Source organism: Siphateles boraxobius, unplaced genomic scaffold (genome assembly GCF_051911475.1).
Source record: "Siphateles boraxobius isolate OS27281-9 unplaced genomic scaffold, OSU_SipBor_1 19, whole genome shotgun sequence".
Classification (NCBI taxonomy): Eukaryota; Metazoa; Chordata; class Actinopteri; order Cypriniformes; family Leuciscidae; genus Siphateles; species Siphateles boraxobius.
The window spans coordinates 22,824,489-22,851,957 of NW_027508799.1; the positions used below are offsets into that span (position 1 = coordinate 22,824,489).

Sequence of the window (27,469 nt, forward strand, 5' to 3'; positions counted from 1 at the left end):
CCACTCACCCCTTATGCAGTGTTCCCAGGCAAAATTTCAGCCTTTCAACTGCTTGCTACATTAACCAACAAAAACATTATTTCAAGGATAGCTTTCCATCTTTCAGGAACTAACTAATCATAGGTGTATGTACTCACCTAATGTACAATCACTGTTCCACAAAAGATATCCCAATGGAAAAAAACAACTTGATACACATTTAAGCAATTTCCTCTGTACTCCTGGTCAAGAATGAGCAGCCTAAACGCATCACACCATGCTTGAACTCACCTGGCTTCACTTCCTCTAATAACACTGTTGAAGCTGGAATTGGCTTCAAACAAATTCATACTAAATGCAATCCTAGACAAACATTTCTTCTACTAAATGCAATCCTAGACAAACATTTCTTCTACAGCCTCCTCACCTCCAAACAAGCACTAACATCTTACCAACTACAAGCACATCTCCTTCAAACAGCTTCAACCATACAAATGCACTGCTCAGCTTGACATGACATTAGGACATGACAGTGTGCTGTCTGTTCTCACCGAGCAGCTGCCAACAGGAAGTGTCAGAAACAGACGGAGCGTGACCACTGCTGTGTCAGCACTGCCGTACATCAGCGTCCCCTTCCCTCTCGCTCTCAAAAACACATTCGAATAAGCCAGCAACTTTTTTTTCTCAACACTGCCAACCTGGGACTTCACAATTCCAGGTACATCTACTTTCATGTCCTGGGAGAAAGCTAAAAATTAAGCATTTACACACAATACATTCACATTAAATCATATCATGATCAGTAACAGACAGACAGACTACTTGCCTTGGAGTTCATTCCATTTATAGTCACATTAGGACATGCATAAGTGCCAAAATCATTTACACATTCACCCTTTGCAAATACAATGGTGTAGCACAGTATGTGTAATAATAACGCACAAGTGAGCCTCTCCAGATACATTAAAAAAGGAAATCTGTGGTTAGGACGCAGTGTACATCAAACACCTCATTTAATTGGTGGGCCATATTAAAGCCCTTGCATGAAACAGCTGCCACAAATAAAACCTGAGTATCACAAACTAAAAATATAATTATTTTCACACATTTTTAGACATGTGTTTGACTATTAAGGCATCGATTCAAACACATGGGCTCAGATAAAATACCACACTGGGCTGTATACACGCTCCACATTAAAAGGATAGTTCACTGAAAATTCTGTCAGTATTTACTCACCCTCATGTTGTTCCAAACCCCGTAAGACCTTCGTTCATCTTCGGGACACCAATTAAGATATTTTTGATGAAATCTGAGAGCTGGATCACTCCTCCATAGGCTTCTAAGGGATTGAAACTTGCCAGCCCCGAAAAGTTATTAAAGAGATCGTTAAAATAGTCCAAGTGACTACAGTGGCTCAATCTTAAGTTTATCAAGCGACGAGAAAATTTGTTTACTTTTTGTGCGCAAAAAAACAAAGGTTTTTCTTTTTCAACTATTAATTTCCTTCTCTGTGGGCCTCGAGTCCATTCACATAGACATGATGCTGAGTCATGAGCCTACGTGTGATGTAGCACTATGCTATTACACTATCACACTACGTGAACTCACTCAAGGCCCACAGAGAAGAAAATAAATAGTTGAAATAAAATCCTTATTTTTGTTGTTTTTTTTGCGCACAAAAAGTATTCTCGTCGCTTGATAAACTTAAGATTGAGCCACTGTAGTCACTTGGACTATTTTAACGATGTCTTTAATAACTTTTCGGGGCTGGCAAGTTTCAATCCCTGAAGAAGCCTATGGAGGAGTGATCCAGCTCTCAGATTTCATCAAAAATATCTTAATTCGTGTTCCGAAGATGAACGAAGGTCTTGCGGCTGGAACAACATGAGGGTGAGTAATTACTGACAGAATTTTCATTTTTGGGTGAACTATCCTTTTAACAAGCCTTCATATCGTTTTCTGGTTCACAGTACCTGCGCTCAAATTCAGATTGTCATAGTAAAAGAACAAATTCTTCAACATTATGAAACATCAGAAAAGCCTCATTTCAAAAACCGAATAAAATGTTCCATTAATTTCATTAAGTCAAGTTTTTGAAGCAGGAGCCTAAGAGAAAAAAAATTACAAATACAAAATCTACAATCCTCCTTCCACTTTCTTTAAAATGTAAAGGATTCCAATGCCGTCCACAGTCAAAAAGGTGCTGAAATCGGGCGACACATGAATCTTCTTCAGATTGGCTCCCATCGTGTAAAACGTCTGCAGGGACTCTCCCGTCTCCACGCTCCACCACTGCAACAATACAAACAATACAATGAGCACAATTCCCAGGGGTCAAAGTCTGTGTCATAAGAAAGTTACAGCTTTTTACCAACAGCACAACATGGAAAACTTCAAAAGGACCCAACACGAGAGGGTCTCCGTTCCCTACAGCTGCGCTCAAACGCTCTATTCCAGTAAAAAAGCAGTAAAAGAAATGTTGCTAAATGACTGAATAGGCGGCACCGCTCACTTCGGCAGCTTGACAAAATGAGGCCGCCGTGCAGCCACCGGCCAAAGGCGATGACAACAGATGCCTCCAACCGCAGTGCTTGTTTTTACACTCTCTGCGTGCAGATGCGCAAACACGGCACCCCCAACAGACTCGTTAATCACACGACCCTAGTGAATTAATGGCTCTCGTTTGCATTTAACAGGCTCGTTCTACACAACTTATTGCTTTGTGCTAAAATCTCACCGCCCTGATAATTTTGTGCCCAGAGTACCAAACCTCCAAAAATAAAGCAGTCAGAGCGGAGCGTGACTGCCGCGTGCAGGCGCAGCACATTTTTTGCCCTTTCCCTGATGGCCAGGACTTGTCGTCACAAACAAGGCACAGAACAACAGTATGTAAAACACTTAATCACTTTCATTGAGCTCATGTTTGTACACAGTCATGTTTGATTTGGACCGAATGAACAATCACGAGAGCCTCAAAATCGAATCATGTCCATATAGGTCTCAAGACAAATTTATTCTTTCCACTGGATGAACATGTGCTGTAGCCTAATCTTTGAAAAGTTAAGGAAAGTTGCTGTGTAAAAGAAAACCTTTGTACCCATAGTGCTCAGAGAGCATCTGAAAATTAAATAATCTTTTGATGCTAGTGCAAGTTTCAAAAAAATATATATTTGAAAGTCATTACCACGTTATGCTTGCACTTTACACTGATGTCAGGACACTGAATAATGAGTTAAATGATGACAGATGGAAAGAACACCTTTTCTGTCCTGTAAACACTTTTTATGCAAAAAACAACAACATTCTGGTCAACAAAATACACCAACATTCTGGTCAACAAAATACACAAGCACATAAAAAGCCTACAAATTCAGGGTTATGAGCTCTTTCCCAGACAACATGCTAAGAATAGCTATTATGAGTAAAAGGCTTCAATTATTCACCTTGCCAAGGTCAAGTCTCATACTCTACTACACTACACACTGTGTGAGAAATAACAGTCTAGACACAGACCTGATCTTGTTCTACTCTCCAAATAAATGATTGTGCACCTTAAATGCAAGCCAGATGACAAAATCCATCGATCTGAAACAAAGGCCACACTTTCCTCAGGTTGATGTGTAGCATCATTATTGATGTGTAGCCTCATTATTTATGTGTAGCAAAAGCAGACTGGGAAGATTCAAGAAGTGTCTTTCGAGGGGAAGACATCAGATTGGTCTGCCGCTACATGACTTGCAGTTGGTTCAAGGAGAGTGTGTTGCATGAATAACGGTGGGGGGGGGGGGGTCGGGGGGTCACCCTTTTATGATTGATAAAAGTCATGAACTGCAAATCTCCTGAGAAATAACATTTCCACACACAGAAGTTGACAGGGATGGTTGAGGTCTAAAGATCAGGGGTCGGCCGTCATCCTCCAACTTGAGTGAGGCACCCAAGGGTATAAAGCACCTCCATGGTCCGAGGAAGTGGATACGGCAACCCTATAACTAGTTTGCTCTCCATGTGCGTTCTGGGTTACAGTTCCTCAAGAAATGGGTTATTCAGACCCAGGGAACAGATAGGACCGTTGTATGCTAGGACCGTAAATTACTTATTTCCATACTGTTCTCATTTGGAAGTAACAAAAATAAAAGCCATTACAAACATTTTTGGACCAACAACCACATGGGATTCTTATGATTGCAATTAATCACAGCATCTATTTTCGTACAGCACTTTTAACCACACTTACACATCTGGAGCAGTGCAGAAACAAGAGGGGAGCCCACCTCAGACTTTAGCTAAATTATTCATTTAACACCTCAAACACTAAAATAGATGCAGACACAGTGGAAATAAAGGAAAGGGGACTCTTTTACTCGCCGTCTTTTTTACTTTGTCACCTCTCTGCCCCTTTCACTGCCTGGGGTGTGTGGAGGAATCCTTTGATGGCATCAAAAACACCACAGTATGACAAAGACAGGAAGTACGCCGTGGTGTCGGCCCTCCGTAGAATCTTTCCCGTGTGAACACGCTTTGAAGGGTCATCTGCCGGGTGTCATCTGCCGGGTGTCAGGGCCAAATCGCTGAGTCACGGCAGCAGCACACGCGTCTGCCAGCCTGAAGCTAAACATTCAGATGACTTTCAACCTGATCAAGTCAAACTTCAGTCATTATGGAAAAATTATTTTTCACAGTTTATGAGGTGCAAAAAGATACTTTGGCCATTGAGAAGACAACCTTGAGAGCAAAATGTCTGCCAAAACAAAACCTCTCTCTCAAAGTCAAACATCTCCCCCTCTGGACAAAACCGAAATGCAGGACATCACTCAAGTACACTAGGATTTTATTTTTGGACGAATAGTCCCTTTTAACTCCCTATTAAAATGTCATCTACTCACCCAAACCCCTTATAATCCAAATTTGGTCAAACATATCATATGGTTTAAAAATTTCTTGGAATATGGTTTACGAATCATACTTTAACAGAATAGATGCATAACTGAACTGTTCAAATAAACTGATGTGTTTTATATACTAGTTGGGCAAAGCAGCCATTCCCATAGCACAGAAGAGAAATGTAGAAAGCAGAGCAGTGACAGGGGTTACGATCTGTGTCAAGCTTTTCTATGGTACAAGTGCTTGTTCTGCCACTGGCAAACATTGATTTAAGTAATAGTTTCTGAGAGAATTCACTCAAATCTATTTGCTTCATGTAAGACTACAACCAAACACACACAAAAAAAGCTTCAAAGCAAATGCTTATTTTACCTACAAACACAGTCTTACTTTAAAAATGATCTGCTTGGCATCTTTAATCCAAATTATTTGATATATTTCTCATTGCAAAGTGCAAACAACAATAGCAATATAGCTGCAAGCAGCAATTATCGGGGCCAAGCACAAGTCAAGCCAACATGGCTGGAAGCATCAGACCAAACTGCAACAATGAACAATTAAAAAAGACATTTTAACAATATTTTAGACCATTCATAAACCATTAAATCAAATTACTATATCACTTTCAACCACAAGGTGGCGCTGTCCAGAGCACTGTCAGGGCATGGTGCTGAAGACAGTTTCGTAAGGATACACCATTGCGTTCGTAGATTATAGCATTTTACAACTAAATTCAAAATGGCCGATATGGGAAATTTGGGTATTGAATGACTCTGCATTATACACCGAATCTAAAGAGACTAGTTTTGTTTTGTCATATCACCTGAGCTCTTGGTGGCACTGTGCAGGTAGCCTCAGGTCATGGTTGTCATAACACTGCAACGCTTTAGCGTATTCGGACCCACTGTGGTAAGATATAGCCCCACGTTCATTTTGACGTGCACTTTCGTCAAACGATTTTCGATTAACGTGCAAATTAATTAGACAATCAACTTAAATTCCATAACTTTGTCGGAATGGTCTGAAGATGATCTGGTTCGATTTTTGTGAAAATTGGAGCAACAGCCAAGTAGTTCTAAATGGCAGAAATTTTCATCCAATCGTCTTGACTCAAGGCCATCCCTCACGGTTCAACCGTTATTAGCATCAACAAGAGTCAAATTTTAGACAGTTGGTGGCGCTACACGGTTTGAGTTAGAGACTCCAAATTTGCAATGGTGACAGTTCAGACTGTCCTCTATCTGTGTGCCAAATCTCTTAACTTTCCCACAAGCGCTTCTATGGGCTGACAGATTTCCAGAGCAGAAGAATACGGTAATAAGAACGGCAACAGATACAATAGATGCTTGCGCACCTAATAATAATACTACCTTACAGGTCTCTTTCGTATGTACTTTTCCATAAAGTTACATCTCATCCCATTCACCAAAACTGACTTCAATGGGTTGACAGGGGATTTCAAATTAGTAACAGCAGGTTTTAATTTTAACATTTTAAAACCATTTCCTTTAAAACCATTTCCTAAAAAAACAAATAACTGACTTCAAACTCAAACTTGGCTCATTGAAAGTTACCAAACACCCAGCAACTCTTTCAGTCCCTACCAAATGCATTCTCCCTTAGTTTCTCCTTTCAGTCACTATCTAATGAATGTCAGGATGGCTGTGAATGCTGTGCAGAAACAAACAGTTCATCTCCCTGGCTTTGTTACACCTCCAGACCCAACGGCCGCAAGTGTTGCTAACGCTTCAAAACAAATGGCTTTTCTCACCATTGTTCAACAGTAGAAACAGACAAAGGAAAATAAAGAGTCTCTTATTAGCAGGTGAATGCTGTTGTGGGACTCCGAGCAATAAACTGCTGTAATATAAGAGTTTTGTCTGGTAGAGGTGAAGGTCTGGATGCCCTGGAGCTGATGTGTGTGAATTACTAGGAGTCTCCAAACAGCAGCCAAATCCTCCAGAGAAGAAACACTATACGTGTGTGAGCGTGAGAGAGAGAGAGAAAGGGAGTCAGGCAGTGTGATTTAATGCATTTGAGCCTCATCCTCAGTAAAGGTGTAATATCCTGGCTGACCTCCTCATCCGTTTGTCCTGTCCTCCAGGAAATATTTCTGTCTCGTGCAAAGGAACACTGTCACACACACCCACAATAACCATTTGTTTATTATGAGCGAAAGCTAAATGAAAAGAGGCAAATGTTTTCTTTGTCTGAGTGATTTATAAAGGCCTCTCAGAGTGAAGGGCAAAATGAGTTATCCAGACTCAAACACGCATAAAGAATGACGCCATGCGTTACCCGACAATCTGTCGGCTAGATACAAAAATATTTTTTTTTTTTTAAAGTGACAAAATGACATGCACATAAAGATGGATGCAGACTACAGACATCCTGATGAATGAGACTGAAAGGACAACAGACAAGGAGAAGTATAAAGAGACCGATGGCCTGCAGATTTGTCCTGTGTCTGTCCTCATTGAGACAGGACCTGTCCTGTCTCCAGTCCAACCCACTTATCCACAGAGAAAGATTGCGCGTTTAACGATTTATGCTACATTTGGTTTCAGTTAGGGGTGTCAATCAATATACAGGTACATATTAAAAAATATATATTGTAAAAGAGGATCCAATGCAAATATGAATTATACTTTCCCCAAAATATGCATAGTGCCTGTATGTACAAGAATGTTCAACAAACCTATACTATTTAAATAAAACTAGCAAAAAAACAACAATAATAAATAAAATATATAATAAAAGCCCCGCTTTGTTATTTTGATAAACTGGACACTAACATTACAATAACATTAAGAGCTTTTACTGTGAGCACTAGTGGAACTGAATGAGACTTCAAAAACACGAAACATGTGATCATTGTCATCTATGAATCAAAGTACAGCACAAGCTATGACTGCCGTTTCACGATTGGCTTGATGCCACAACGTCACTGTCTGACTTGAGATACGCCAACTCCACATGACTGTAGCTACTACTGCAGCTCAAAATCATGGAGGACATGGTAGGCGTAAGCTAGAGACGTTGTCACAATATTAGATTTATATGATTATCAACCCCAAAATATTTCATAAGTAAATTGCAATCACTGGGACATCAGAAAAAGTCAATTTTAACTTTCAAATATCATCAAATAGCTCAATGCTGTAGTTTTACGCAGTTTAACTGAACTGCAACAGTGAAAAAAACAACAGTAAATAACATTTATGAGCATGCACTAATGCGAACACCTCACTCACTTTACTGAGAGGTTTAAGTAATGATTGTTAAAACACAACTCAATGCGTTTTCATCACTGCAAGAAATAACTGGCCTGCTGCTATCCAAAACAATGTCATGTTTTTGTACTCGAATGGACTTAATTGCAAATGTGTCAAAGAACAAGCGTTACTGACAGCCCAATACAAATAGACACATCACCGACAAACTACAGAAGGCACGCATCAAAACATGTAGATGCGGCAGAGAGGCAGATCACCTCAAAGTGAGTAAAGAGAGCTGCCATGCTGAACAAGCTCAGGCATGGTGAGATGTACAAGACTCTTCCTGCTGCCTGAGTGACAACCAAACCCGGAGTTTAACAGAGCAAACCATGTCACTACATTACTATTCTTTCACATTTTTTCTTTCAGTCACATTTTATTTACACAATTGGTGACAGAGGAGAGGAGTTGGACTGGATTTGAACTAACACCACTGCATGAGCAGCCCAACTTTATGAAATAAAGCCAATTATAAAATATGGAAGGCGAAATATGTCCAGGGATCATTTACACAAGTAGGCAAATTGACCAAAAACAATCCATTCCAATGAAAAACGGAAATCCTTTCGGATAGATTACCTACCGGATCCTGCGGGCAACAAATTCTCAAATCAGAACAAGTGCATCTCCAGCAGGAAGTGCAGCATGACTAGTCACATCTCACACACCTCCTTCCTTCGTGTGGTCGTAACAGATTTACAGCAGGTTTGGTTGGGTCTGATGAAGAGTTTTGGCTGGGGATGTGGAACCGACACATGCGATGATTAATTTATAATTGATATTACAGACAGCGGGATCCTGAGTGAGAGGACAGCCGGTGATCAATCAGAGCTTATTATCGGGGCTCCGACGGTCCCGTCGCTCACGCGCTCGAGCAGAGAGTCAGCATGATAAAGATAAACTGACGGATTGATGTGAGATGAAGCATTATTACGCCAGTGACACTTAAACAATGTACAGACGTCTCTGAGTATATTAAGTCGTTGCGATGTGTGATGGATAATGGGTGACATCAATGATGGAAGTTAGTCTTGCTCTGTTCCTGACATAATGTGCCTCTGTAACATGAGCGATTGGACAAGTGTCTGCTTGATAATACTGATGAAATAGTGATGACATCACAAAACAAACTAGAGAGAATGGAGAGACTTCATCCTGTTAGGCAGGGCTGCACTTTAAAAAAAGTAACAAATAAAACATTTGCGGATTTTCGCTATATCTCAAAGAATGCAGGCCGGTCAAGTATTACTTTTGCTCAAATAGTAATGACTGCATTTTGGGCTAATATAAAGATTTCATTCAACATGGCAGGGTTTCAGACAGATTCAAAGGTTTACCTTTTCCTAAAAGAACTGTAGTGCGATTACTTTTAGGAATCAGGCTACACTGTGGATTCACTTCAGTTTCAATTAACTAAACAATTACGAACCAGTTCTTTTCAAATGAAAAACAAATTTTACCCAGCCCTAAACAGTAATCCCACATGCAGCTTAGATTGAATTAAACCAACTGAAAAAAAATGGAAAAAAAACCCCTCATGGTGCCTAATGAACCCAGAATTGTTTGCTTGTAAACGGCAATTGCATCTATATAATCTGTGTACCTTGACGTATCCACCAGCAGAGACGAGTACTGCGTCATCAGGGGAGAAGTGCAGGTCGGTCACCCATCCACCGTGGAAAGAGTCCATGGAGTCCTTAGTGTCCCGGGAACAGATCTTCAGGAGAGCTCCATCCAGCATGCTCCACAGCTTGAATGCAAATAAAACCATACAACATTAACGTTACCCAAAATCAATCAAAATTTATATTATACTGCACAATATAAAGCAGATCCACAAAGTGCATTTTTTATAATGCATCAGTATTTCTTGTACGAATTTGATCAGAAATCACTTGAGAAAATAAACAGGCTTTAGAATGGATATATTTGCATTTGGCATGATTTACAGATATTAAACGGTGATGTGCACGTTTTTCACTTGTGTTTCTCAGTGGCAGTAAACAGCGTTAAATAATAGAAATGTGAGCTTTGAAAAACAGCACCACAGGCCATGAATTATAACATCACAGCATTTCTCTCTCTCTCGGTTTGTGGTTCTCTCACTTTCCCCCCCATTTTCCCCCTTTCTCTCTGCAAGCAGCATCTTTAATTGATGAGGTAGAACTTTGCTTTACACTTCTGAGCACTGGGGCCCATCTCAGAGAGACAGACAGTTTGGCAGGAGTGACAAGTAGGGGATGCTGAGTTTTGAGAATTGTGCTGTCGAAACGTATTTGTCCATATGTCGCTTATTTTAATATCTGCATTAATTCAAACATCTCCATTTGCTCTCAAAATGGCCGTAATATCCACACAGTTTCAAAATTCACCAAAATTTACAACCTTTGCCAAGAACATTTCTTTAAAACCATATATAGGTGATTCTTCAATTAGAGAAACTACTGTCCCTTATGCATGCACCGCTGTTAACTTCACACCAAGCATGTTTAGAGAACAATTGAGTTTCTACAAAAACATTTCACTTTTATGGAAATGAGGGGAGCACAGCTATCAGGAACACAGACCGATACAGTAATTTGAAGACTTTTTACAAAGATCAGAGTAGCTTTACTAGAATTTACTACCAAACCAGTTAATTGAAAATATGAGAGGAATTTAGAAAGCGTCTATTGCTTTAGAAATTCAAACTTCAAAATTAAATTTTTTTGGAGTTCAGGTTAGACTTACTTTTACATTTTAAGTAAATTATACCAAAATCCTTTTGAGAACCCGATCAGACATTGAAACAGTTTCATCTGTGTTAAAAAGGTATAAAGTAGTCAAAGATTTTATCTACCCTTATTTCTCCATTGTCATCTCCCGTTGCAAGTCGCTTGTTGTCCCAAGAAAATCTGCAGCTACGGACACAGTCCTTGTGGCCCTTCAGCAAAAACTTCATCTCCCATGAGGCGCTGCTCCACACCTTAGGGAACAAAACCAGCTGTTAAGCCATATTACTACTAAATTATAGCAAACCTGAACACCGTATGCCACACTGCTATTTTGTGTTGTGTAAAAATTCGAAGTGATCTAATCTCATTGAGCAATCACTTTATGATTAGATTTATTAAACTTTTCACAAGGCCACAAGGGTGAGCAAATATGAGTTTTCATTTTTGGCTAAACTACTGCTTGAAATATGTTGTCCAAGCTCTAATTTTAGTCAAGAGTTAGTCATTGAGGCAGGTCCATTTGGCATGAATGATTTTCCTGATCAGCACTCCAAATTCACATTGCCATCCTCTCTCTCTCGTCAGTGAGAAGGTCTGGCAGACAGACGTGAACATGGCATCTCATTAGAAAGCTCTTCTGGTAGAGGCAGCGTCACACAGATTGAGAGAACCTGATCTCATCACACTCTCAGGCGAGCAGGCTGAACTCTGACCTCCGATACCAGAAACAGAAGACGCTACGCCTTTGTACCGCACTCACGCAGAGTTAATTAGCAAGTATTTGGCATCGTTAATGCGACCACCCTGGGCTCAGTAAAGATACTCCAGATAGTCACCTTGCCCTGTTCTTACACCGCTAGTTTGTTTACTCTAGTTGCGTGTCTGTGTTGGTACGGTGTAACAGGAGCAGGTGTTTGCACAGTCAGAGCCCAGGAACTACACAGAGGCAGGTGAAGCTCTGACACTAAGGTAAAGAATATACTGTCCAGTGATATTGATCTGATGTATGCATTTGAGCCCCTTTTCACGGACCTTAGCAGTCCTGTCAGCCGAGGTTGTGGCAAAGAGCCATCCGTCAGAAGACACGTCACATGACAGGACAGCACCCTTATGACACTCAAGGTCTTGCTGCATCTGCCCTCTGTTCAAGTCCCAGACCTGCAACAAAGAAACGGATTACTTTTACTGAAAATGCCAAGAGATACTTTCCATGACCCATGATTTAATAACATGGATTATAGTTTTAAGTTAATTAAAAAAAATAAAACTATCCATTCAAGAAACAGTTGCTAGTTTTAAACATTTCTGTATTTCCCCCTTAAAATAATGACAGTGTTCCACCTCAGGATTATATCCAACAACTGTAAATCATGCAATATTCAACCAAAAGTATATACTTCTAATATATATATTGATTTATTTGATTGTATTTGATTATCTGCCATTATTTATTGCTAGAAAGTTACACAATTACATAAAACAGAAAAGCTCATAATTTGCTTTCATTTCCTAACATTACAAATCAACAAGTTAAGCACCTCTTTTCAATGAACAATTGTTGAAAAAAGGCCATGTCATTTAAAGTCGCTATGAAATTCTGTTTTTTTTAATGGAACACTGCACGTCGTATTATAAAATATTTCTATTTACATTATAAAATATTTTTTACATTACATTTTAAAAATTCACGTCGTAATCTTTAAATCAAAATAGCTTCCACTCACGTTGGCAACATCTTTGTCGGTTTTCACATCACAATAGAAAAGAAAATTATAACTTCTGTTTAATGCCCACTTTAAGCATTTCAGGCCCAATTTCGAGCCCTATTTGTGAAAAGTGGCAGGAAGTTGTGGACCATGTAAAAAAAAAAAATTCCAGAGGTCCTGACTACAACTGGGATGAACTGTAAACGCCTACTGCTATTGAGATCTTGAAGCAGTTCACAAGCATGTAACCGCATGCATCACCTAATTATTACGGTTGACTTCTAACCGTGGTTCTTACTAAAAGCAACAGTCAATAGAAACGAGCTAAATGAGGCCTTCAAATCATCCTTCACACTCTGCATGTGCTTAAATGCAATTCAGGAAAAGAGAACAGAATGCAGGATAGAAGGTAGAAGTTGCAAATACCTTAACAGTGGCATCAAACGACCAGGAGAATAGATGAGGAGAGGAAGAGGAGTTTAAAAGGTGGAACTTCCTGACCGGCTCCTTATGACCCTCCAGCAGCAGACACTCACCTGTCCTCCACTTCCACACCTGCAGACAGGCTAATGTTCAAACCTAAAGGTCTTAATGGTTGTCACTATCCGTTCTTACAGAATTTTAATGGGCATGCAGCTGTTTACAACCATCAATTACCATCAACCATCAAGTTATTCCCCTCACACTTCCTCTCCTTGTCATCAACGCAATGAATCAATGAGCCCTGTAATAACCCACAGCCTAAAACTTCTCAAACTAACAGAACAGCTGCAGCAAGAGTTTGTGGGCATGTGGCGTAATTACTAAATTGCACCTGCAAATCAGTAGAGTTGTCATTCAACTGTCCTTACAGCCAGAAAATTATGCAAATAAAAAGGTTATTCAAAAAGGTGCAATATCCGAACACACACACAAAGTGTAATGTATCTGTCCACACTGAAACTTAGCATAAGATGAAAGGGAAAAAATGTTTTATTTTTTTAAATGACCACTAATTTATTCCCTGATAGACAATTCTTTGCATTTGACTATGGCCCAGTCCCAAATGGAACCCTAGGCCCCTGGGTCCCTAAGTCCATAAGACCACAAGTGTGCCATTTGGGACCAGGCCTATGATGTTGCATGTGTTGTTTAGTTAGAGTATTTTCCTCCCATGATCTCAATGAGAAACAGCTGCAAGTGAATTACCCGGATAGTAGCATCTTCTGAGGATGTGATGAGAGTTTCACTGTCGTCAGTGAACTGACAGTGGTGAACAGTCCTAGTGTGACCTGAGAGCTTCACCGTTTTCCCAGATGGAACCTCAAACACCTTCAGACAAATGTAAAACATTAAATTAGCAGTGGATAATAAACCAAATTGCAGTTGCATTTATGATTTCTCGCACTCAATTACGCATTGTTCAAATGTTTAACTACAACTGAAATTTAGGAAAACTTAAAAAAAAAAATAATAATAACAATGCAAAGTTTAGACAAATGAAACCGTACACACGGGGAAAAAACATGATGAGATGACAAAAATAGCTAAAGAGGAGAGGGGGGTGACACTGATATGACAATTCTCTGATTTAATTTCTCTCCTTAGATTTAAGGATTTTTTTATTAAGTTTTTCTTGGTAAGGAAAGCATTATGTAAAAGACTATAAATAGTTGTACCCTGCCTGGACAAGATAACATTTAAATATATAAACCACTAATGACAAATCAATCTCAAACTTTGGCAGTTAATGCTATACATCTAAGTGGTTTATAAGAGCACACTTAAGGTGGGTCAGTTCGTCCCTCTCTGTCAGGCATTCAAGACCAACAGACTGAATATCACCCCTCTCTGCTGTCTCTTAAACTTCAACACAAACTTTAAGCTGCCTGGGGCTATGGGAGCACGGGCAGTTTTTGAGAAGAAAAAAAAAAAGAGAAAAAAAAGGTATTGTGTTTGCAGACTGGTGTTCTGGTCTTATATGAGAGTCACCAGGATCAAATGCTGTGAAAAAAGCAGATTCAGAAGTCATGGATGAATGTGTACAGAACACACATGACCCTTCAGAAATTATTCAATGTCAATTTAACACTATAAATGTTTTTTATTATAACCTTTATTTTTAAACACTGATATTAACAATGTTTTAAACAGTTTTATATTTTTGGTGGAAACTCTTAACCATTCAGGATTGCTTTGAAATAATCACTAGAATACATTTTCACACATACAGCACACTTCCACTCACCATACCTGCACTGTACCTTTCTCTAGCCCTAGTGCCAGCACAAAATCACGCTGTAAGTTCAGCAGCTGCAAGGTTCTCCATCCAACGTTCTTCAAAAACTGTCTAACTTTCACTCTTCCTGTCTGCGCACACAAACACAGTTCTCATCTTTCTACTACAACACTCAATTTTTCAGGGATTTCATTGATGACAGCTCTCCTTGGGGTGGGGGAGGCCTACAAGAAATGCACCATTACAGACTAAATACAAATAAAGCAATTGTAATGTGAATGCCAGTAGTTAGTTCGCTTGCAACGTTTTGCTCAGAAGCCATTTGGCGCCCTCTGATGTTTCATAATGGTACCAGCATTACTGCAGATGAAGTGATACATTTTCTAAAGAAAGTTCAGAAGTCAACAACTATCAACATTAGAATGACCAAAGTTAAGTTTAAATGCATAAAAATGACACTATTTTACATTAAATTAATTTTTGTAATAGCCTGTGGTAAACAAATCACAGTGGCTGTAAACAGCTTCATTTGTATTGAACCTGGAACATTTCAGTTTTATGCATTTTACATTCATTTAACTGCTTCTTTAAATCTATCAGTGCCTTTCTCTGTTAAACACTAACAATGAGGCCGATATGGAGACGAGGGATCTAAATAAATGGTTGTTTGGCAGTAAAGGGGTGTAATAAATGTGAGAGGATGGAGAACACACTTTCATTCCATCAGTTAGCCGTTACCTCTAGGCATCCCCACTGTCCCAAACAGATCAGTCACATCCATTACACTACAGCACACACACAGGAGGACAACACTCTCCTCCAGAACGACAACATTCAGTATAGACAGAAGGGAAGGGTATGGGAAAGGAAGGGCGAGAGATTAGAGGGCTGAGTGCAGTTGACAGCCACGGTAAATCTCATTGCCGGATGCGAGACAAAACACATTGAAGGCTATTTTTACCCAGAGTGCCTTGCATGCCCAGAGACTTCCATTCAAAACGAGTATAATATTAGGATGAGACAACTGGCGATGAAGATACCCCACAGGTGAGCTGCAGTACCTGTACAGATCCATCCTCAGTTCCCAGTGACACAAAAGCAGCATTTCTGCTGATACAAGTACAGCGAATCCTGGACGGCAACTCTTCACTCTCGTACAGAATAGCGCCTGTGGATGCAGCCTGTACCTGAAGTTTCACAATGCAACATCACGTCAAAAATTGCAATCAAACAAAAACAGCTGTCAGCTAACTATAGATGCTCTGGTGGACAGTACCTGTAATCGGTTTCTGCTGTCGGCTGCCACTATTGTAACGTCGCTCTGGGAGAAGAGAACATCAGTGTCCCGCTTCAGAGCCACAGCAGAGGAGGTGTGAACCCGGTCTGTCTCCCACAGCTAGACAAGCGTTAACACTTGATGTGATAACAGATCAATACTGTTCAAAGAATAACTGCAAAAAATAAAAAAATAAAATAGAAACACACTACAGGAACTGAGAGGGACCAAAGCTAGCTTACTCTGATGGTCTGATCATCAGAAGTGGACAACAGCAGTGAGCCGTCAGGTGAAAACTGGACACAATGAACCCAGCTCAGGTGACCGTTGCATTCAGCTTTCTTTTTACTGGTCTCAAAGTTCCACAGCTGAAAAAACAACAGTCCTTAGTTCCACAGTGGGTTTTTACATCATTAGCCAGGCTGACTGACTTATTTCATGCTTTACATTTTTCATCCTTTATATTTTTCATCCTTTATTCTGAGTAATCCAGTTGAGATTTCACACTATACATTTGTAAACATACTTATTTGCATATGTTTGAGGCTAATAACATTGATTGGACGAGGGCAGCACACGACAAGTATGTAAATCTTTTTTTTTTTGAAATTTGAAAGAATCTTATGGGGGGACATGGTTTCCACAAATATTATTCTGAACAACTTGTCAACTTAAAAAAAAAAAAATTATTGTCTGAGAAACGTTTATGAAATGTCACCAAATTAGAATGATTTCTGAAATATCATGTGACACTAAAGAACTGGCTGCTAAAAATTCAGTTTTGCACAGGAATAAATTACATTTAAAGTTTATATATTAAAATAAAAATAAAAAAATTTAAATTTGTGATCTCAATTTCTTTTTTCTTTATTTTTGACCAAATAAATGCAAACTTGGTAACCATAAGAGCAAACTTTTGAACAGTTTGAACAGTGTACTAGAAAGATAACACTCATTTTGAAATTGCTTCCCTCAGACACGGCATTATAAACAGCAGAGGATGATTAAAGTGATTAAGAGAATATTAACATTTTGGTCAGTTGGTCACACAAACTGATTGTATCGGGGGGGGGGGGGGGGGGAATCGGTTTGGAAATGTTTGCACAAAATCTGCACATTTTAGCGCTGTGGTGTGGCGTACCTCTACAGTGTAATGAGAGAGAGCGACGGCCAGCAGGCTGCTGTTGGGACATGCGTGGCAATACTGAATTGTGCTCAGACGACTCGTCTTCATCTCCAGTAGCATGTCTGATGTCTCTACGTCAAACACCTACATGCATACAACACAGACAATATACAGTTAAAGCAAATCATGAGCACAAGAAAAGCAGAAGCAAAAATCACCCACACAGTACATTAATCTTTTCTGACAGCCTGAGAACTGAAAGAGGAAGTTTTATTAATGCTTTACCTTGATGTTATGCTTTAATATGTGCATTAAAAAACATTACAGGATTTTCCTATGATAATTTTAATTACTTTGTGTGATAGGCGTGATTCAGACTTCAAAAATCAAGCTGTTACAGGCACCAAATCAAAAAAACTGAGTGGCAGTGCCAACTCCTTTCACAACAACACTCGCAAAAATCACTTACAAACACAGCGTTCCTGGCAGCACAAATGATCTGTGAGCCGTCAGCTGACCAAGTGCTGCATTTCACAATGGCTTTTACTTCATCGTCACTCTCTGGGAAAAAACTGTTGACATCGATTGATTTCCACTCGTTCGCAGACGACACCTCGAACAGCTGCCAGATACAATAGACAAAAGTGCAAGAAATGCATAAGAGGTGCTCAAGATGATCCAGCAGTTTGAGCCTTTCTAATAAAATTATTTAAAATATATTTATAAATATATTAAAAAATTACAAATGTATAACACTATAAAAAAAGTATAGTAATAGACTAATAAGCAAATAATAGAAAGTAAAAACTAAGCGGTAGGCAAACCAGTCTTGAAATGGCCTCACCTTCAAGGTGCCGTCACTGGATGAAGTGGCGAGGTAAGCGTCATTAGGGGAAAAGCAGCAGTGATTGACTGGTTCCATGTGTCCAAACATAGTGTTTTGAGAGGTCTGCTTGTTGGGGTTCCATAGCTGCAGCAAAGATGGAGACGGAAAAAAGGAAAGCAGTGTAAAAAGGCAGGACACATGGATTCAGGAAGAAATGGATAATGCGTGTTTGGTGTAAGGGTCTTGAACGCTTTCAAGGTTTAAGGAGCAGGACAGCTAATATAAGAGAAAAACAGGAACTGTCTTGAGTTAAACATCTAGTTACATTCTCTAAATCTCATTTCAGGGTGTTAATTTCGCTCCTCATGCAGAAATATTCCACGAAATGCCCCTTTTGTTTTCACACCTCTACTGGGTGGGGGTGGGGGGGTGCTCTCATTACGTTTTTGACACCCGTGCGATCACTCGGTTTTCGCACCCTCAAATGAATACAGCTAAACTGCAGACTCCTGCTGTCACACTCCTACAGCTCTCCCACAATTCTCTGAACATTTCACAAGCTGTAAAAATTACACGGCTGCCCCGTTCCCCTCCTCTGCTGTTCCGAGTGAGCATCCTACCAGCTGTCACTCGCATTACTCATGTTCACCAAATCTGACTCTAAATGTGGAAAGAGGAAATGAATGGAGCAGAAAGAGTGCAGATAAGGATTTAATGATAAAACACTTGAGCACGACTACACACCAGCTGTGCACCCATGACTTGAGGTGACTTTATTAGAATATTTATATTATTATTATTATACATAGACTTGTGAATTCATTGTTTAAGAGTCGTTAATGGAGGGGTTACTGAACTGTCTCACAGAACCAATCATGTCAGACTCTAAAAGGAATAATATTAGTGTTACAAGCGCTTAATTAAGGTTCATTAGAATAATTACTGACAATATTCATAAAATGTAGTCAAGAGTTTCACACTCAAAGGTTTAGAAATAAATGAGATGTAAAAAGCTCGTTTTAAAAAAAACACTAGTAAAATTATTTAAAAAAAACATTCTAGAATGTAAAAGTAAATTCAACAAATTAGTTTATTATTTAATAATTGTTGTTAATTTCAAACCTACAAAATTCTAAAGACTATGTTCAAAAAGTAAAAACAGAACTCAAGAACTCTAAAAACATCTGACCTTGGTGTTGGTGAATTTGTCGTTTGAGCAGGTGGCCAGCAGGACACGTCGGCCTGTGTTGGTGAACTGGCAGTGGTTGATTTGTTCCTCATGTTCCACCCCAAACACTTTGATAAGAATGCCTCTCTCAACATTCCACAACTACAACAAACAAAACACTTCTCATTCTCCCGAGTCATTTTTGAACAATGTAGACAGCACTTCGTATTAGAAACCATATGGAGGTTTGGATTGGAACAACATGAGGTTGAATATTAAAAGAATCATTCTGGAGCCAACTGTTGCCATACAAAAAGATATTGCCCTACAAATAAAATTGGCACGGAGGCAGACACACTGACCTTAATCTTCCTGTCACTGGAGCAGGTTGCTATTTGACGGTCATCAGGGGAGAAGGCACAGCACAGAACATCTTCATCATGAGCCTGAAGCTCCAGAAGTTTCTCTCCAGAGGTCGTTTTAAACACCTAATGAGGACAAATAGGCAAATATTTTGCCAGTCACATAAAAATTCAGTGTCGGGACACAAATAGATATTTACCCGCAACGTCTTGCTGGCCCCACAAGAGGCAATTTTACTCCCATCTTTGGAGAAGCAAGCATAGTAGACGGACCCCTGGTGAGGATGCATGACCAGCCGAGACAAACTGTCCTGATTATTTTTGTTCCTAAAGTGTCAAATCACACTTTAAATCAAAATCTCATTTACTACACGAAAGCCACTGTATGAGGCAGTCTGAGAGGGATACATACACCCAGTCCAGATAGAGCTGCCCTCTGCTGGCCCTTCTCTGTGCTTGCATCAAGGCCTGCCTGTAAACCTCGGAGCACGCGGGCTCAGACAGAGCCAACTGCACTACGTCAGGAAACGGCCTATGCTCCAGCTGATGTCCGTTCAGAGAGAGGAACTCCTGAAACTGCAGTCTCACCTCACTATTCTGGGTGGAAAACATTACAGGCCTTTTTGTACAAATTGCATTCTATGGCCATTTTTTCTTTCCAATAAAAATTGATCATTTCTGATCAAGATGTACAATTGAGGAACATCTAACTTAATCTGTATAAATACCTCTTTGTCTAGAATTTCACCATATTCTACATAGTCGTTGATGAGATGAGCAGATCCCATAACCTGAGCTTTTTCTTTGACCCAGTCCAAGGAAAACATCAGTGAATAAAGCTCCTAAAAAAAGAAAGGAGAATTTAATGTTAATAATGGAAGGTGATCATTAGAAGATCCTAGATAAACTCCAGAGGAGGGGAAGTGTTAGTTTAGGTCGTACTGTAGCATTACCTTAGACAGTCCCGCTTTAGCCATGTGGTACGGGAGGAAGTGGTACCAATACGAACATTCTTTATCTCCAGATCTGGGTGGGCTTTCATTATAGAACTGCTGGTACTGACGGACCATCTTTTTATGTAGTTCCTATAGGAGAAATGAATTCGGACCATGTTCTTTGGTGTTCACTTCAAAAAAAAAAAAAAGCAGCAATATAACTCACAGCAATTTGATCACGATTCTGTTCAGTGAGAAAGTCCAGCTGCAGATCGTGAAGGTAATAGAGATACGGTCGCTGGTTACAGTCCCGAAACAGCAGTGATTTATTCACAAATTCCTGCAGGACATCCTCCACCTCCTCCAACTCAAGACCCCACAGCACTGACAGAACCTGCATGACAGAAAACAACGAACAAGACCAAAATAAACTTTGAATCCAGACTTATTCACATTAAAAGTTAATGCGGCCATGCTTGCAAGTACTGTATATAAGTTTGGAATAAAAATAAGCGACAATGAGTCATGAGACATTTTCTGTCTGACCTTAGCAGGCACTTTGATGTCTTTCTGCATGATGCTCAGGTCTCTGTACAGATTTTGGTGTTCAGGCTCCAGAACCTGGAGGCTGGCGTCCATGGCCTGGTCCAAAGCTTCATAGTCGTAGGACGATGACTTACGGATCCGCTTGAATTGCTTCCTCTGCAGCAGCCGAAGGTAATAGCTCCAGCGGTCAGGGAACTCCCTCAACAGAGCTCCAATCAGAGAAACCACCAAAGGAGAACCTAATGGAAGGAGAAACATTTACAACGGTCAGGGGTGTAAAGTACTTCAGTGATGGTGCTTAATTCAGTATACAGTAGAAATGAAGAACTATTACCCAAATATTCAAAGGAGATAGACCGATATAGGGCCATGATGATTTACCATTGAAGTCATTGAATTTGTACTAATTAAATTTAGAAAAAAATGATTTCAGAAACATCTCATGATGCGAACATGACACTGCAATCATAAGGTGAGGCAGATGACAATGAGCAAGAGAGAAAAGCAGTGATCACATTTTGCATTGAAAAAAAAAAGTACTACCTTTACATTCGCTCACAATGCTGCGGGCCTGTTCTGGAAGTTTCTGTGGCTTCCCATTGACATACAAAGCAAGAATTTCCAGGGCTTTATCCTCATCTAGACCGTTTTCAACGGGCACTTCAGACCTTGTACCTTCACAAAAACAAAGCACATAGAAACGGGAGGAAACCTTACATTTTTAAATGAAATTAGAATGTTAAATGAATTATGCAAGATAACAGCAACAATAGACAAAATAACATTTCTCTCATAACAATCTGAAAACAGCTTATCTCCAAGACCAGAGTTAATGCAATTAATGTAATTTCATTTAGTGCAGGATTTGCCTTGGATTGAATTCAAAACTCAGACGCAAGCAGGCACAAGATCCACCAAGTCACTTACAAAAATAGACTTTTTAGGAATAGCCTCTCACTGCGTCAATCAATGCAAACTGGCCACACTAAAAGTAACTACTCACCGCTTACGGAGTCAGCCAGACCTCGGTTGCGCGTGGTCAGAAGAACTCGGCACTGAATATCAAAGGACCTGAGAGCAGAGCTGTCCCAGACATCGTCGAGAATCAGCAGGGACCTGATGGATGTACATAAGAGGAAGCAGCTGATATCAAAGGAAAGGCACATTTTTTTTTAAAATCACAATTTTTATTTTGCTTTAAAGTGTTATAGGGGAATCACCTGGGGAATCTGCGAAGTATAAGGAAACGCAGGCGCTCTTTGGCCTCCTCTACAGAGCAGGGTGGCCGATGACTGGCTTCTGAACTTTGACCCTGCTCCAATCGGAAACATAGAGACTGCATCCTTACTAGCAGGTCTGCCCGCTCACATTGGCCAACCGAAAGCCAGTGAATACCATCTGGAAAACACTCTAAAGAAGAGAAAAATAGGTTTTGAAAAAATGGCCACTTTTAGTCCTGTGGGCTTTTAGAAAAACTCAAAAACATACTTTCACTCTAAATAGCTTATTTGTAATTGATTGATCCACTTATCTTCAAACAAATACTGCTTCGCATTCACTAGCATGTGTACGCAAAAATGTGCGTGAAATGTGTGTACGAACGATTTTAAGATATAAGAAAAAGACCAAAAAAACAAATAATAATATCAAGTTATATTTCATCCTAACATGACCATAATTAAATTAAAATGTTGCATTAATTGTATTAGGCAATATAATCCATATTTAAAATTATATAATACAATTAATATAATTTCATTTCATCTGAAATGCACCCCATCATATACAGTTAAAGCTATAATATGCATTTTTTTCACCGCTAGGGGTCGCTAACCTCTTACAATAACAAAGGCGTAGGTTGATGACGCATAAGTGGAATTATGGAACTTGTCATGCTGATGACATTCTAAATACATAAGTTATTACCCTTGATAAGGCCATGGTCTCGAACAGCCTCAGCAGCCATCACAGACTTCCCTGAGCCCGCCATCCCAAAAACTGTAACCCAGCCTGGTGTCTTCTGCAGCTCGTACAGCTTCTGCCGGATCAGGTTCAGCAGAGCAGGACGGCTCACAAAAACCACGGGTCTCTGAGGCACCCCACCGTCACTCAGAATCGCCTGGACTACAACAAAAGCAAAAAGTCTAGTATCTCATACTTGCTACTTCAAAAAGAAGTTCATACATGTCCAAGTAGCTAAAGTAGTTACCAGAGGGAGACACTCCATCAGCAAAGCTCCTCTCTCCCTCGGGGCTGAGCAGAGGCAGGTCACTGTGAAGGAGGTTGGCTAAATCTCCATAACTCTCTCTGATCAGTGCATTGTATAAGGAGATATATGCCCTGTTATCTTTTCTCAACAGCACCTCGAGCAGGGCTGCGGCCTGCTCTCTTCTAGTGACCTGGAGAAGCAGAAATAAAGAAATTTGACTTGAATTCCCTTTTTATAGAAGTAAAACAGCATATCTGAACACCACACAGACCTTGTTGAGCACCATCGCTTCTTCATCATTCGTCAAGACGCCATCGCTGACCATGTGGTCCATCAAGTAGGAGGCTTTGATGTCCTGCTCCAGAGTGGCTTTGGAGCGCAGCAAACAGCTGCGAGCACGTTCCTCCATCTCCACATAAGCTGCGGTGCGCTTCTGAAGAACACTGCAGTTGATCGAGTGTTATTTAGTGCAACAGGGCAGTCTGCGTCAAACTAAGTGGGAGAGAGAGTACAAATTAGGCATTTTATTTACTCAAACGGGGGCCATATTACAGACAATCAAAACTCCATCTGATCGGTTTAGTTTCCATGGTGATTTCTGTTAGAATCTTTAAGTTATTGCATTTTTGAGATCCTAATTTAGGCCTGTTCACACCAAGGACAATAACTAGAACTGCAAAGTTGTAATAACCGTTCAAATTCATCAGAATAGGGAAGTCCACACCACAACTACATTCACTGGCCACTTTGTTGCATACACCTTGCTAGTTCCCTTCAGAACTGCCTTAATTCTTCATGGCATAGATTCAACAAGGTGCAATTTTCAGAGATTTTGGACCATACTGACATGATGGCATCACACATTTGTTGCAGATTTGTTGGCTGCACATCCATGATGCGAATCTCCCGTTCCACCATATCCCAAAGGTGCTCAATTGGATTGAGATCTGGTGACTGTGGATGCCACTTGAGTAAAGTGAATTCATTGCCATGTTCAAGAATCCAGTTTCAGATGATTTTAGCTTTGTGATATGGCACATTATCCTGATGGAAGTAACTATCAGAAAATTGGTACACTGTGGTCATAAAGGGAAGGACATGATCAGCATTAATACACAAGTAGGCTGTGGCGTTTAAAAAATGCTCAATTGTTACTAAGGGGTCCAAAGTGTGCCAAGAAAATATCCCTCATACCATTAGACCACCAACACCAGCAGGCTGAACTGTTGATACAAGGCAGGATGGAGCCATGCTTTCATGTTTACATCAAAACCTGCCCCTACCATTTGAATGTTCCAGCAGAAATAGAGACCCATCATTCCAGGCAATCTTCTATTGTGCAATTTTGGTGAGCACGTGCAAATTGTAGCATCAGTTTCCTGTTCTTAGTTGACAGGAATCACATCTGTGTGTCTTCTGCTGCTGTAGCCCATCTGCTTCAAGGTTCGACGTGTTGTACGTTAAGAGATGCTTTTCTACATACCTCAGTTTTAACAAGTGGTTATTTGAGTGCTTTTCTATCAACTAAAACTAGTCTGGCCATCCTCCTCTGACCTCTGGCTTCAACAAGGCATTTTCATCCACAGAACTGCTGCTTACTGGATATTTTTTATTTTTCAGACCATTCTCTGTAAACCCTAAAGATGGTTATGTGCAAAAATCCCAAGAGATCAGCAGTTTCTGAAATTCTCTGACCAGTCCGTCTGGTACCAATCATCACGCCATGATCAAAGTCACTTAAATCGACTTTCTTCCCAATTCTGATGCTCAGTGTCTACATGCCTAAATGCATGAAGTTGCTGCCCTGTGATTGACTGATTGGATTTGAGTTAACAAGCAGTTGAACAGGTGTACCTAATAAAGTGACAGGTAAGTATAACAATAACACACGGCATTATCAAGGAACGATACTTTCAGAAGCATTTAAAGTGGTAGAACAGAATAAACAATGCTTTTGCATGTTGGTGTGGACAAATACTCTGGACTAATTTTTCAACATAGATATCATTATACATTCGGAAATTGACTTTACATGCAAAACCAGCTCCCTATAGATTTTTAAAATCTATAAAGGAACAGTTCCAATACTGGCTTCTAACTGGTCAGCACAAAATCCACTAAATTGTAACAGCTGAGTAGCCTGACAAGCCAGACCCACATCAAGATGTTGGGTCTGGGAACACCATTGGCAGGGCTCAATCCTAGGGAGGGGATAAACGGTTGTATTTCAAATTCCCTCTGCACGCAATAGGATAGCGCTACAACCAACCAACGAAGGTGGTGACGTAGTTAGAGCGACGGACTTCAGCGCCGTTCTTTGTTCTCTTCCCAAAAAAAAAAAAGTGTTGCGGCCAAAGCCAGCTTCCCATCGAGTTGTGTGTCATCATCTTACCCAAACATTGGAGTGTACGTGCTCAACTAAGGTAGAGGCGGCATCTATCTAGGTGAACCGAACAATGGTATAATGATTCAATTCGACTCCCAAGACAAGACGATGCTCACCCGACTGGGCAATAGGAACGTTCCAATAGGAAAAACATAATGTGGCCCCGCCCATGACACAATTTTCACTGCGAAAGCAAAATCCTGACACGAGAGCAAAAAATTGCATCGAGAGCAAAGAAAAGCGTTTTGGGAGAAACACTTTTTTTTTTTGAGAAAATGTTTTCACACTGATAGCAAAAAATATATATTTGAGATTTTTTTTCCAAGTATTTTGAGAGATTTTTTTTTTTCTCAGAAATAATTAAATTTCAAATTTATATTTTTTTATGTTCTATGTCTATGAGAAAATACTTTAAAAACTTTTTTTAGTCTCAAATATTATTTTTTGCTATTGGTATGAAAACTTTCAAATATTATTTTCTCTCATGAAATGCTTTTTTGCTATCAGTGATAACTTCTTCACTCAAACTTTTTTTTTCCTCTCAGATCATTTATTTTCTCGCATGTAATAAAGACACAATTCTAGCTCCATAAATTCTCTGGTTTCCAACATTGTTTAGTATATTGTCTTATAACAGAAGAAACTCATACAGGTTTGGAACAACATGGTTGAGTAAATGACTACAATTTTCATTTTTGTGTGCACTGTCCCTTTAAATAACAACTGCATAATAATAACTGCTTAGCTCGGTAATTATGTTGTATAACAACATTCAATTAAAACAAGCACTATTTCTCCTAGCAGAAAAATGGCATGAGGATGAATTTGCTTATTATTAATAATAATAAAAATAATAAGACCCTTAAATAAATAGCGGTTACATACACGTAACAGATTAATCATAACCGACTGGTGAACGCTAACGTTAATTGTTCTAAACAAGCAACGTTGAATTAAACCAGCCACTGTATCTTCTATCGGAAGGAGACCTTACAATCATCCATACGAATACATTTGCTTAATAAACTAAGCTTTAAACTATCCTAAATATTTTAATTGATTTATATAAAATATGCACCGTAAGGTCATGCTGTATGTTAATAGCTACAAATGCCACGAAGCATAGTGTCCAACAACTGCCTTTAAACCCTTATAAACAAACTCAGTCACGTGTGTCCAAAACTTTTTTTTACCTGGAAGTGCATGACAGGCCAAACTTGTGAATCTGATAACAGGTAAAAACATAACGAACAACCTGAACAGAATGCTAAACATAAAGTAAACCAAAACTAAGACGTCATTGACTTAACGAGACAATAAAAACACAGGTGTGGACATATTGTTGGGTAACAGTTAATACTCGTACGTACTTACTGTCATGTCGCTAAATAAGAAGCAAAAACGTCTGTCTCTCACGGTACAAATACTGAATGTAGTGAATAATTAATGCCAACAAGGGCGTGCGTCTAGAAAACGTAAATCTACGTTAACTGTTTTTGCTTCAGAGCCTATTAGTTGAGAACCTAATAGGACACTCAGTAAGTGTCATGTGTTCGACATACTTAATTTATAGACTCAGGTGTGGCTCATTAGCCCTAGTAGTGATTATTAACTGACTTCCGATCAGTTAGTTAAGACAGTGAGAGCACATTTTAATAAATTTTAAAAGACATGCATATACTTACAGATATTGTGCTTCGCGGAGAAATGTTGGGACATGACAGAATATTTCTTGCTAGACTGAGACCAGTGACGTTCAGTTAGACATTCCAAAGAAATCCAGTTTAAAAACCATTTCTGCCCGTCCCAGAAAATGTGCGCTTCCTGCTTTTTGACACAATAAACTTCCCCGGTGC

General features: G+C 39.6%; 1 protein-coding gene across 4 annotated transcripts; it reads right to left on the reverse strand.

Moving 5' to 3' along the window:
* Window positions 1–806: 806 nt before the first annotated feature.
* Window positions 807–27,469, reverse strand: apaf1 (apoptotic peptidase activating factor 1). Of its 4 annotated transcripts, none has more exons than XR_013205249.1 (28): window positions 27,299–27,469; window positions 23,499–23,719; window positions 23,228–23,417; window positions 22,945–23,142; window positions 22,239–22,428; window positions 22,022–22,134; window positions 21,562–21,693; window positions 21,019–21,257; window positions 20,699–20,866; window positions 20,491–20,622; window positions 20,266–20,379; window positions 19,950–20,134; window positions 19,738–19,864; window positions 19,538–19,663; window positions 19,197–19,337; window positions 18,026–18,151; window positions 17,651–17,803; window positions 17,197–17,325; window positions 16,298–16,423; window positions 16,056–16,175; window positions 15,841–15,966; window positions 13,750–13,872; window positions 12,988–13,116; window positions 11,888–12,013; window positions 10,981–11,106; window positions 9,745–9,891; window positions 1,885–2,274; window positions 807–1,219 (listed from the first exon to the last, which is right to left on the reverse strand). XR_013205249.1 is itself a non-coding variant. In XM_077234323.1 (28 exons), the coding sequence occupies exons 2-28, from the start codon at window positions 23,634–23,636 to the stop codon at window positions 2,119–2,121; spliced, it is 3,897 nt and encodes a 1,298-aa protein (XP_077090438.1). In that variant the 5' UTR covers window positions 23,637–23,719; window positions 27,299–27,454; the 3' UTR covers window positions 807–2,118. The 4 variants fall into 4 exon arrangements, 3 of the variants coding, with proteins under 3 accessions (XP_077090438.1, XP_077090436.1, XP_077090437.1); XM_077234323.1 differs by adding an exon at window positions 14,794–14,910 and having other exon boundaries at window positions 807–2,274; window positions 27,299–27,454; XM_077234321.1 differs by having other exon boundaries at window positions 807–2,274.

What these genes read in the sequence shown, in the direction of transcription:
- apaf1 (XM_077234323.1), bottom strand. Translation starts at nt 23,636, where the DNA reads ATGGAGGAACGTGCTCGCAGCTGTTTGCTGCGCTCCAAAGCCACTCTG. An exon ending in CATTGTGAGCGAATGTAAAG is followed by an intron (nt 21,258 to 21,561) that starts GTAGTACTTTTT and finishes TCCTTCCATTAG; the next exon opens with GTTCTCCTTTGGTGGTTTCT. An exon ending in AGAATCGTGATCAAATTGCT is followed by an intron (nt 20,623 to 20,698) that starts GTGAGTTATATT and finishes TTTCTCCTATAG; the next exon opens with GAACTACATAAAAAGATGGT.